Here is an 11,293-nt window from a genome sequence, read left to right as displayed (position 1 = left end):
AAATTATATATATATATAAAGAAATATTTACTCAAGAAATCCCCGTGGAAATTGAAAATTATTATTTTAATACTTTAATGAAAACCACGTATGTAAAGTTAATTAATTTTTCAAAAATTCATATAAATAAGGTTAAATTATAAATTAGTCCTCTCTCTCAAATAGAAAAAAGATGCTATGGATTGAGTCAACTTTAGCCTATGAAGGAATGAAGGTAACAAGGAAATCACTTAATTTCCCCCCAAAAAAGTTTAGAATTAAATGAGCTTTGTATAATCTTTAATTAAATTTTATTGGTAACACTCTAAAGTTTTTCCCATAGCTAAACGATGCCAATGTTCCAATATAAAAATTTAGATGTGACAACTTAATTTGATAATTTATTTTCTAAAGAAAAAATATAATTTAACTGTAAGTGTGTCGAACGAACGTAATTTAGCAAATTAAGACATGTGTCATTTCTCGATATTCTATGTTGAACGAAATAAGAATAGCCATGCAATAGTGGTTTGAACGAACAATATACCATAATTAGAATCAACTTTAGACTTCAAATTTGATATATATTATTTCAACATGTACAAGTGGAATTCGATTTTTTAGAGAAAGTATCAATTTACACTATCTATTACATTTCATCTGAAAAAATCTTGTGTGAAACTTGTAATTATATTAATTAGATCCCTAAAGTTTTATAGATAAATCAATTTAGATTTTTAGTCAGAATTTCCTTTGAGAATGTCAATGAATTTACTCTAATCGATGTCCATTTTATAAAAATGACATTTGAAGAAATCTACATAGTTTGAAAATTAATACTTGGAATGATTTTAAAGGGTAAAGGTAAATGAACGGTCTAAATTGATTGTCTTAAAAAAATTTAGGAATTTAATTGATTTAAATTAGAAGTTTTGTACCGAAATCTAAAGAAAAGGGTAAATTGATATGGTCACAAAGTTTACGGATGTAAATGTGGAGAAGAATATATGGTTAACCAATGGAGGAATTTAACATGTGATGTAAACACAGCACATGCTAACGGTTAAACTTTGGTCATAATTTCAACTCTCAAGACCCGAACACAAAGGCAAATTTCTCCAAATTCATAGACTGAGTTTTACAATTTAGCCTTTAAAATGATGATAACGAGATAAAAATTTCTTCTTCTTTTTGTTTTCCCCACAAAATCTCACCAGGTTCTTCGGCTGTAAATTAACCCACTTGTAAGAAAATCTTCCTTTTTAATATTATTATTCCTTCCGTTTTCTTTTTTGGCTGTTTGTTTGTTGTCTGAAACAAAATTTTGAGGGTTTTTGATTTCTGTTCTTCGTATATAAAGAAAGATATTTGTATGTTCAGCCATCCTCTGGAGAAGGAAATTTCATTTCCTTGCTATCTTCTTATCGTCCTTCTTCTCTTCTCTTCTCTATCTTTTATCTCCTTCCTTATCTGTGTCTCTCTTATGCTCTCTTTTTGAAAGCCCAATCAATTGGTGGTTTTTTCAGGAGGGATCAAAGAGAGACATGGAGGCTGTTTTGCAGAGCAAAGGGCTTCTTTCTCTTCCCCCAAATCCCAAAACCAGGAGTTTATTACCTTCTCAAGGCCTTAGACAAAGGATTTTATCTACAAACCCTCGGAATCTTTCTGGGTTTTCTCTTTCCTCAAATGGGTTTCAAAAATTTCAGGGATTTGTATCAAAAAACCCTTCGTTTTGTCCCAAAGAGCGAGTTTCTTTAATCTGCAGGGCTGAAGCTGCGGCAGCACCGGGTGCGGATTCCGATGGTCAGCCGGCGTTTAGTGAAATTGAGAGTCCAAAATTTTTGGGGATTGAGGTTGAAACCCTCAAAAAGATTATCCCTCTTGGGCTTATGTTCTTTTGCATCCTTTTCAATTACACAATTCTTAGGGATACGAAGGATGTTTTGGTTGTGACTGCTAAAGGTAGCAGTGCTGAGATTATTCCATTTTTGAAGACTTGGGTTAATTTACCCATGGCTGTTGGTTTCATGTTGTTGTATACAAAGTTGGCTAATGCCTTGCCTAGACAGGCTCTGTTCTACACTGTTATCGTTCCATTCATTGCCTTTTTTGGGGCTTTTGGGTTTCTTTTATATCCTCTTAGCAATTATATCCATCCTCAAGCTTTTGCTGATAAGCTTCTCAACGCGCTTGGCCCGCGGTTCCTTGGCCCTCTGGCTATTATGAGGATTTGGAGCTTTTGTTTGTTTTATGTGATGGCTGAGCTGTGGGGAAGTGTGGTGGTTTCCGTTTTGTTCTGGGGATTTGCCAATCAGGTAACGTTTTAAAAGTTTGACCATTTGATTCTGATTCTTTAGTCTTGATTTTGTGATTTATGATGTGGTGTTGGTATTGTTGACTGCTGCTGATGATTTCTGATCTCGTTCGAGTGTGCATTGGATGTTAAATATCATTGAATGACGATTCTTGTTTGTTTGTTTGTTTGTTTGTTTTTTTTTTTTTTTTTTTTTTTTTTTTTTTTTTTTTTTTTTTCTGAATGCTAGTTTTTGCTCTGTTGGTTTCATGACTTCTAATGCTTTGTTTTGTGAAATATGTTTTGAGTGTACGATGAGGTTGAGGATCTCTGAAATGGAATGGAATGGAAAAGAATTAATTCTGTTGCATTTGTGTTTTGTGAAACATATTGGTTTCCTCCCCCTGAAGTTGCATATACTAATCATTGGATTGATCTGAGTCTGCTGGTATTCATTTAGTTCTTGGGCTTATGTTCTGGTAATGCATGGTGGTCAGGTTTAACTGAATCTATCTGTGGCCAGAATAGCCATGAACAATGTTTAACTCGTTAATTTTCTCTTTTTTGATTGCCATTTTTTCTGCAGATTACCACTGTTGAGGAAGCCAAAAAGTTCTATCCTCTATTCGGACTTGGTGCAAATATTGCCCTCATTTTCTCAGGCAGAACGGTGAAATATTTCTCAAATTTGAGGAAACACTTAGGCCCAGGAGTCGATGGTTGGGCAATATCTCTGAAAGCAATGATGAGTATCGTGGTTGGTATGGGGCTTGCTATCTGTTTCCTGTATTGGTGGGTGAATAAATTTGCTTCTCTTCCGACTCGCAGCAAGAAGAAGAAGGTAACATCTTTAGAAACTAATGGTATATTTTTCGTTGTAAGAATGGCATTGCTATTAACCTTGTGTTTCCCGTACGGGTGCTCGCACAAGTCTTACTTTGGCTAACGATCCTCTTGTCAACTCATAAATGTAAAGGCATACTATTATCTTTTTTTGAAAAATGATTCTGAATATTTATGATTCTTGCGTTTATTTACAGGAGAAGGTTAACATGGGGACAATGGAGAGCTTGAAATTCTTGGCGTCTTCAAGATACATCCGGGATCTTGCCACACTGGTGGTTGCTTATGGCATCAGTATCAATCTCGTTGAGGTTACGTGGAAATCAAAGCTCAAAGCGCAGGTTTGTTGCATTTGACATTGGAATGTCTGTCTAGCAATCAGATTGTTGCTCTAGAAATAATAAATACCCTTATCCAATTGTGCAGTTTCCAAGCCCGAATGAATACTCTTCTTTCATGGGTGATTTCTCAACCGCTACTGGAATAGTAACGTTCGTAATGATGTTGCTAAGTCAATTTATATTCAACAAATACGGATGGGGGGTTGCAGCCAACATTACGCCCACAGTGCTCCTCGTCACTGGAGTTGCATTCTTTTCGTTGATTTTGTTTGGAGGCCCGTTAGCACCTATGCTTACACAGTTCGGCTTAACTCCTCTTCTTGCTGCTGTTTATGTGGGTGCTATGCAAAACATCTTCAGCAAGAGTGCCAAATACAGTTTGTTTGATCCTTGCAAAGAAATGGCTTACATTCCTTTGGATGAGGATACCAAGGTATGATGATTTCGCAACTTGTTCTTACTCATCACTAAATTGTTTTAAGAATTCATTTTTCGATGGCTCTGTGTGACAAATGCTCGTGTTTCAGGTTAAAGGGAAGGCTGCCATTGACGTTGTCTGCAACCCGTTGGGGAAGTCTGGAGGCGCCCTCATTCAACAATTCATGATCTTGACATTCGGATCTCTTGCAAACTCGACTCCATACCTTGGAGGTGTCCTGTTGGTTATCGTCCTGGCATGGTTGGGAGCAGCCAGATCCTTAGACAGCCAATTCACGGCACTGCGTCAGGAAGAAGAGCTCGAGAAGGAGTTGGAAAGATCAGCTGTGAAGATCCCAGTCGTGTCACAGAATGACGGTGACAATGGCTCCCTAGCAGGCCGCTCGTCGTTGAACCCAACAACAGGTGATTCTGCAAGCAGTTCATCTGAAACCTCAGCACCCACCAACGCTTAGATTTGTTCTTTCAATCGCTAATTCAAACAAACAGGGAGAAACTGGTTTGTTTGGTTTAGAATTTTGTGTTAGTTTTATAGAAATAAAAGTAGCCAAAGACAGTATGTGAGCTGACTTTTTCCAGAATATCTTTTTTCTTTCTCAATGTAATTCAATGGCTCTTGTACCGTATTTGTAATCGCATTTTATATATAATGGTGGTGAACACCCCAATTTTATTTGTAATTCTATTTACCTCAGGTTGAATTTTTTATTCTTTTCAAAATTGCCCCAAGTTATTTCTTTTGTTTTGCTTTTATTGCATGAATTGGAATTCTTCGGAATGTCTGCATTTTATTTAACGTCATCTAAATTGTTTATTTAATTTTTAATCATCTCTTGTTTATAGAAAAGCTGTCTGAATTTTACTTGCGGTTTCTGATTTTTCAGACTTGGCTGCTTTTTTTTTTTCCAACCTAAAATACTTTTAAACTATGTATTTTGCAGTTAAAATACCCTTTTTTTACATTTAAAAGTTTTAAAAATACCCAACTTTCAGAAAATATTAACCTTACCCATTAATGTAACATATATATACACTCAGTATATTAACACAAACTATTAAATACTCATTTAAAAAATATCTTCAAACTTTAAAAAAAATTACATTAATACTTGTAGTCTTACAAAAAAAAAAAAAAAAAAGTTTTAAAATGCTCTTGATTAGTATATTGATCCATTTGTTTGATTTTTTTTTTTTTTTTGAGTTTAAAAGTAATCAATTTTAAAATAAATTATATATACATATATAAAATATTCCTCATAAAGTTTCTTTCATTTTTCTCATATTGTCCAATTCCTACATCAATTTTCTCACAACAAAATATAAATCAAAACTTCACATTAAAGCATATAATCTCGTAAAATCTCGTAAGATTCCAAAATCAAAATTTCCCTTAAAACTTATCAAAACAATATATAACCAAATACTAAAAAGACATATTTGACTATTTTAAGATTTTTTAAGTTCAAGGGTGTTCTTGAAACAAAACACTAAAGGTTTCTATCCAAAACTAACGGTAAGGGTATTTTCGAACCATTTTTGAAAGTTTAAAAGTATTTTTGAAATTTTTGAAAGTTTAGGAATATTTTTTACGAAAAGTACAAAGTTTTAAGTGAATTCGTCAAATAATGTGATTATAGAGACATAACACAAGGAAAAACATAACTATAATTTAAAAGTTATGCTGTTTAAATGTTATTAAAAAAAATAATCAATTTAGGAGTATTTATATCACAACAAAAAGCCTTATATTACAAACATATCCAAGAAAAAAATGCACTAAATCTTTTGCATGGAGCGCCTAGATGCAGTGATCTATTGTTTCTCATCATCAAGTAACCAACACCCAGAAAAAATAAAAAAGGAAAAAACAAAGAACTATATGGACAAGCAAGACAGACAGTTAAAACACAGCAGGCATAATTGAAACAGGCAAGTTTCATATCCTTACTGAAACAGGCATAATTGAAACAGGCAAGTTTCATATCCTTACTGCCTTCTTGAGTGTCTTGATAGAAGATTTGATAAAGCTGTTTTTCGAAGCATGATCTTCGACATCGGCATCGTCATCCCCTCTTACCATTGGTTTCTTTCCCATACAGTCTACTCCCTTCTTCATCCCCAAGATCAGAGATGGTGAAGATGGGATTCTCCTGAAGATCCTTCCACTGTCTGACCTTGTGAACCTTATTTCCTTCCCACTAAGCTCATTCTTTTCACTTTCTTCAATGCTCACTTCTTTTTCTGTTTTGCTGCCTTCAGTTCCAACAATCCTGCCTTTCTCTTCAACAGTCTGTTCTATATCATGCGTCTCTTCTTTGTTTTGCTCTTCTGTAGTCGTCGTGATGACCTTGACCTCCTTTTGTGGGGAACTTACATTCGGTTTTGTGCTTATTTCATGAGTCTTGCTTGTCCTGTTTTCATCTTCATTTTGGGGATCTGTATCTTGGTTTTCATCCAACAGCATTTGAAGCCACTTCTCGATGTTTCCTTTGCCCCGTTGTTTTCTACTCTCTTCATCTTCTTTTTCGACATCTGACTCTTGCATGAAAGGGAATAGCATGTCGTGTCTCTTTGCTTCTCCTATTTCTAAATTTTCAAACCTTTGAGTAATTAAGCTTCCTTCCTCCAGTGGAACAATTGCTTTGTTCTCATTTTCACCAGGCTTCTCCATGGCCACTTCACTTTCCTTTTGTTTCTGCTCTCCATTTTGGGACAAACCACATTCAGAAGCTCTTTGTTCTTCCTCTAGAAACAGTCTCAGCTCTTTGTGTGTAGGTGTCTTTGGCTTGATTCCTTGCAAAAATAAAGTTGGAGCTTTGTATTCTGTTTCTTCCAATAACATATTGTCCATTCTTGATCTTTTTCGAGCCTGATCGCATTCAGGCCTCAACTGTTTCTCCAGCTCATCTCTCTGTCTATACTTCTGGTAGAGATCCTTCTCAGCAGCATTACAAATTTCCTTCTGCGCTTCAAGCCTGGCCATTAGCGCATTACTCGCTGCTTGGTTTAGCCTCAACTGCTCCTTGTAAATAACACTCCTACAAGAAAACAATCACATTGCCAAGTTTAGTCTATTTGGACAATAATCCCCGCTTTGCACGACGTTGATTTTTGCAATAAGGGCAGTCAAGTTTTGTAATCTTACTGGTGCATGGTATCCCGGATCATCTTCTCCAGCATTGTCTTATGAGACGATTGCGCCTCCGCTAATCGCCTACACTTCTCTGCCCTTCGTTTATGTTTAATTAGTTTCAGTTCCAACTCCTGAATTGTGAGCTTCTCTTCTTCATTATTTAGCTTCATATCATTCACTTCATCATCCACTCTCTGTATTTCAGCCTTCAGCTTTGCTCTTTCATCTCTTTGTCTTAGAGAATCTCTGGCCATGACAATGGCTTGGTATGGGTTCTTTACGAAGTCCGGGTTTTCATTCTCTTTGAGAAGTTCAGGTTTCACTTTTCGTGCAGCTAACATTGGAACATAGAATTTTAAAGTGATCAAATTGACTGATTCAAAATTTGAACTGTTAGAATGAAATCAAAATTTAACTTTCCAAGAGGAAGAGAGGAAGAATGAGAAGGGTTTTATAGAACTAACCAACTATAGGGATACTTGGTCTTGGTTGCCTATTGTAGTCCAATGATCTCAAAGGTGATGAAGAATCATAAAATTCTCTTCGAGATAAAACGATGGCAGCAGGAGCAAAGCCAAGTCGCTCTTTGGCTTCCACGAAATGTTGGGGAAAAGAATGAGATTCAACTGTCTGAGAAGTATTCAGCTCTTCGTTTTCGCCTTCAAAGAACAAAAATGAAAATGCTCTGCGCCTGTCATCATTACATCATGAAAATACACACATGTTAAAAATCACCACCTTATCATTCATAAACTCAAATGAACATCAATCCAGCAAGTAATGCAAACCTACCTGAAATCTGAGTTGGACGAAGCAAAGATGGATAAAAACTGGTTTACAGAAATACCTAATTGAAAATCCCACCAAGGAACTAAGAACTCTAACTTGTGATGCTTCCTCTTGCAGGCTTGCCATTGAAGTATTCGTAAATTGCTTGGAACAGTCAGTCCCCCTCCTGTATTTCAGCAAAAAACAATGAGAAAGAGAGAAAGGTAAAGAAAAATTAACAAATTTAGAACAAAACTAGATGCATACTTGAGCAAGGAAACCAATGATCAATATCCCAAGCAAGTGGCGAAGCAGAATCAGCATGATAATAAAGAACATTGCCGTAATGGTCAACTCGAATTACCGCAGGATCAAACCCAGCATTCCTGATATAGAAGTAACCAGTTGATTTCAAATAGGCAGATACAAAAGCTTTTAGAAAGTTTCGAAATGGAAATTCAGCTATTTACCCGAGATGATTGAGTTGCTTCCATAAGAGGCTCCCAAAAAGCTTAGGCTTCGCAGTAGGCTTTGCCTTCGGATTTATTATTGGAAACAATTGGTCTAGTTCCTTTGCTGTTGCGGTCTGAAACATTATGCAAAGACAATCAATAGACTGCAAATTTAAATTTAAATCTTGATCAATGCTTAAGGTAATTTGGAATTTTGACAAAGAGAGTAAAATTTGTTTGAAATTATGATAGATCACATCATTTTCACTATATCCAAGCCGATTTTAGCCATTCCAGCACGATTTATGACAAGAATGAAATTCAGAATGAGAAGTTTCGGTTTCTGCAAACATTGCTAAATTTCTCGTAGATTCGAAATAGTTTGAGATCGATTACGAAATTCCATTTCCTTGCTGAATTCATCTCATATCAAAACATTCCCTCCAGAAATAGAAATTTTGAAGAGAAATTGTCCAGAAATCCACAAAAATTGCCAATTAAAAAGGAACTAAGAACTAATCATATAAAATTTCCCCCCAAATAATAAAAAGAGCTCAATCCCTAAAATGTTTAATTGAACAATTCAGTCCGAGCTCAATCCCTAAAATGTTTAATCGAACAATTCAATCAGGACAACACTAAAATGTCAATTCAGTCAATTCTTCCTCAATTTCGCGTCAAATTAAGCAAAGAAAGCAAAAAGATTCGTTTGTACCTCTCGTTTCTTCAGACTATAAGGCGTGAAAGTGAAAGGAGGACCATGAGTGTACAATCCAGCTTGTCGATCGCGGCAGAGCTTCGCATAAGCTTGCGGGTGGCCGACAGCCTCATCGATCGCCATATCTTCTTCACTAAACAAGCAATTGTCGGCCATTATCTTCAATCTTCTTCTTCTTCTTCGACTCGGTGAACAAAAAACCTCAAAATTTCACCTCAGATGAGGAAACTGACAAGAGGAGCGTAAGAGATATGAAGATACTGTTTTTTCTTTTAGATATCAAAAAGAATCCAACGGTCGAATTTGGATTTAATATCGGTTTTTAAAAAAATTAAAGACGGTTTTCAAATTCCATTGCCACGTCGACGAAACGGTGCGTATCGGGATAATGGCAACGGTTATTATTTTGGATGGCCCATAATAATCAATTGAATTGGGTTTTGTATTTGGGCCCATTTGATGACGGTTGTCATTTTGAAAGGACAAACTCAAATTGAATCATTAGGAGGAGCCTAGTTTAATTTGAATCTTAAATCATCCTATCTTTTATTTTACACCTTATAATTTAGTGAAGTAGAAAACATGAAGGAAAAAGAAATATATATTCATTTTTACTCCAATTTTGTTCGTAAACTTTCAATTTAATCAGATAAGTGTTGCAATCAAATGTGAAAAAATATTGCAATTTTTACCTTCTGATAAATTTTTCATTTGAAAATTCATTTTAAAAATGGTATTTTCATATGCTTTAAATGAATTATAAAATATATGTTATGTTACAAACTTGATATCTTATCATAGAAAAGCAGCATTTCAGCTTTTTTTTTTTCTTTTTTTTTTTTTTGATTTTGGCAAAGTTATTCCATGGTTTATTTTTGCATTAATCAAATTTAAATTTGTAAAAATTGATATTATTGATATCTTTTAGACAAAAAATGCGGGATTATATGGATTTCAACATTGATCTTAAGAGAAGAAGTATAAAATCAATTACCCATGAATTATACTAATATTGGCCAACTTCATGAATTTGGTCAAACTTGATGCAATGCGATAAATTTAGGAGTAAAAATTGAATTTTCAATCAACATTTTTAGTGGGTATATATATTTTTTAGTTTGAATATTTATTTGAGACATTCATTATAAATTTTGGAAAAAATACTTTTTTGGTCTCTAGGCTTTGGATCTAGTTTCTATTTAGTTCTCAGGTTTTCAAATATTAGACATTTAATCCTTAAGTTTTGAGTTTAGTTTTAATTTAGTCTATAGGTTTCAAAATGCTACAATTTTACCTTTAACATTTGAATTTTGCTTCAATTGGTTCTTATGTCTCGAGGTTTACACTTTTACCCTCAATTTTTCATTAAATATTCACTTTTCGTCTTTTTGTGTTAATTTATGTTAATAAATTAAAAATCGTTGAAAGAATTATATTTAATTAAGTTTCATTATTTTTATCCTTTTTAAAATTAAATTTAAAATTTTACTTCTAATTATTTTTAATGAATTAATAGAAATTGAAGTTAATGATTGAAAGTAAGTATTTAATGAAAAACTAGGGTTAAAAATGTAAAATCTTGAAATTCATAGACCAAATTGAAACAAAATTCAAATCTCAGGGGTAAGATTAAAACATTTTGAAACAAAACTCAAAATTTAAGTATTAAATGTGTAACATTTTAAAACTTAAGAATCAAATAAAAACTAAAACTAAGATTTAGGGATCAAAAATATATTATTCCCTAAATATTCTGTATTGTTCTTGAGCGCATGAATGATAAAAGATTAATGGGGCAATTCTTTATGGTAATGTTTCTTAAAGATTTATTCTAATAACAATTTCTTTTTCCCGTTGAGCTTGAGATTGGTTAGATATCTAATTGATTAAAATATTACAAGCACTCTCAAACTTTTTCTTTAAAAAGGTCTCTATACTTTAAAAAATGGTAACATTATCCTAAACTTTCATAAATGCTTCAAAATTATCCTTAAAATAGATTTTTTTTTTAGAATTCAAACAAAAATCGATACTAAAATACGTGTGGTAATTATCTAAGACAATGTAATAGTCTAATTTTCTTTCTAGGTCACCATCACATCATTTAATATCTTAGGTTTCGCTCTAAATTTCAAAGAAATTTTTATCCAAAGACATATTATTGTTACTTTCGAAAGTATATGTATATTTAAGGCTGATAATAGGACAAGGTTGGAGATGCATTCCTCATTCCTATCCCCATAGGGATTTATAATCTCCGTCCTTGTCCCATTTCTTGTTTTGGGAAGTTGGGGTCAGGGAATCCCCATTCAAGGATTGGCTTTTGCG

General features: G+C 33.9%; 2 protein-coding genes across 2 annotated transcripts; one reads left to right on the top strand and one right to left on the bottom strand.

The window, feature by feature from the left end:
• Positions 1-1,070: 1,070 nt before the first annotated feature.
• LOC120083995 (plastidic ATP/ADP-transporter-like) lies at positions 1,071-4,574 on the top strand. The gene is made up of 5 exons (XM_039039903.2): positions 1,071-2,294; positions 2,859-3,113; positions 3,313-3,456; positions 3,542-3,889; positions 3,984-4,574. The coding sequence occupies exons 1-5, from the start codon at positions 1,524-1,526 to the stop codon at positions 4,347-4,349; spliced, it is 1,884 nt and encodes a 627-aa protein (XP_038895831.2). The 5' UTR covers positions 1,071-1,523; the 3' UTR covers positions 4,350-4,574.
• A 973-nt stretch (positions 4,575-5,547) lies between these two features.
• On the bottom strand, positions 5,548-9,260 carry LOC120072678 (trichohyalin). Its single transcript, XM_039025225.2, has 7 exons — positions 8,963-9,260; positions 8,266-8,381; positions 8,063-8,181; positions 7,820-7,982; positions 7,492-7,718; positions 7,040-7,361; positions 5,548-6,932 (listed from the first exon to the last, which is right to left on the bottom strand). The coding sequence occupies exons 1-7, from the start codon at positions 9,119-9,121 to the stop codon at positions 5,873-5,875; spliced, it is 2,166 nt and encodes a 721-aa protein (XP_038881153.2). The 5' UTR covers positions 9,122-9,260; the 3' UTR covers positions 5,548-5,872.
• Positions 9,261-11,293: the final 2,033 nt, after the last annotated feature.

This window comes from Benincasa hispida, chromosome 1 (genome assembly GCF_027475165.1).
Source record: "Benincasa hispida cultivar pf3 chromosome 1, pf3_genome.v1.1, whole genome shotgun sequence".
NCBI classification, from domain to species: domain Eukaryota; kingdom Viridiplantae; phylum Streptophyta; class Magnoliopsida; order Cucurbitales; family Cucurbitaceae; genus Benincasa; species Benincasa hispida.
Note: the sequence above shows the minus strand (reverse complement) of the source record. Positions and strands in the feature narration are given on the sequence as shown.

Excerpts from the sequence above, each read along its gene's own strand:
- LOC120072678 (XM_039025225.2), bottom strand. The coding sequence starts at position 9,121 with ATGGCCGACAATTGCTTGTTTAGTGAAGAAGATATGGCGATCGATGAG. Across the intron at positions 8,382-8,962 it reads ATAGTCTGAAGAAACGAGAG|ACCGCAACAGCAAAGGAACT; the intron begins GTACAAACGAAT and ends ATAATGTTTCAG. Across the intron at positions 8,182-8,265 it reads AAGCAACTCAATCATCTCGG|GAATGCTGGGTTTGATCCTG; the intron begins GTAAATAGCTGA and ends CTTCTATATCAG.
- LOC120083995 (XM_039039903.2), top strand. The coding sequence starts at position 1,524 with ATGGAGGCTGTTTTGCAGAGCAAAGGGCTTCTTTCTCTTCCCCCAAAT. Across the intron at positions 3,114-3,312 it reads CTCGCAGCAAGAAGAAGAAG|GAGAAGGTTAACATGGGGAC; the intron begins GTAACATCTTTA and ends GTTTATTTACAG. Across the intron at positions 3,457-3,541 it reads AATCAAAGCTCAAAGCGCAG|TTTCCAAGCCCGAATGAATA; the intron begins GTTTGTTGCATT and ends CCAATTGTGCAG.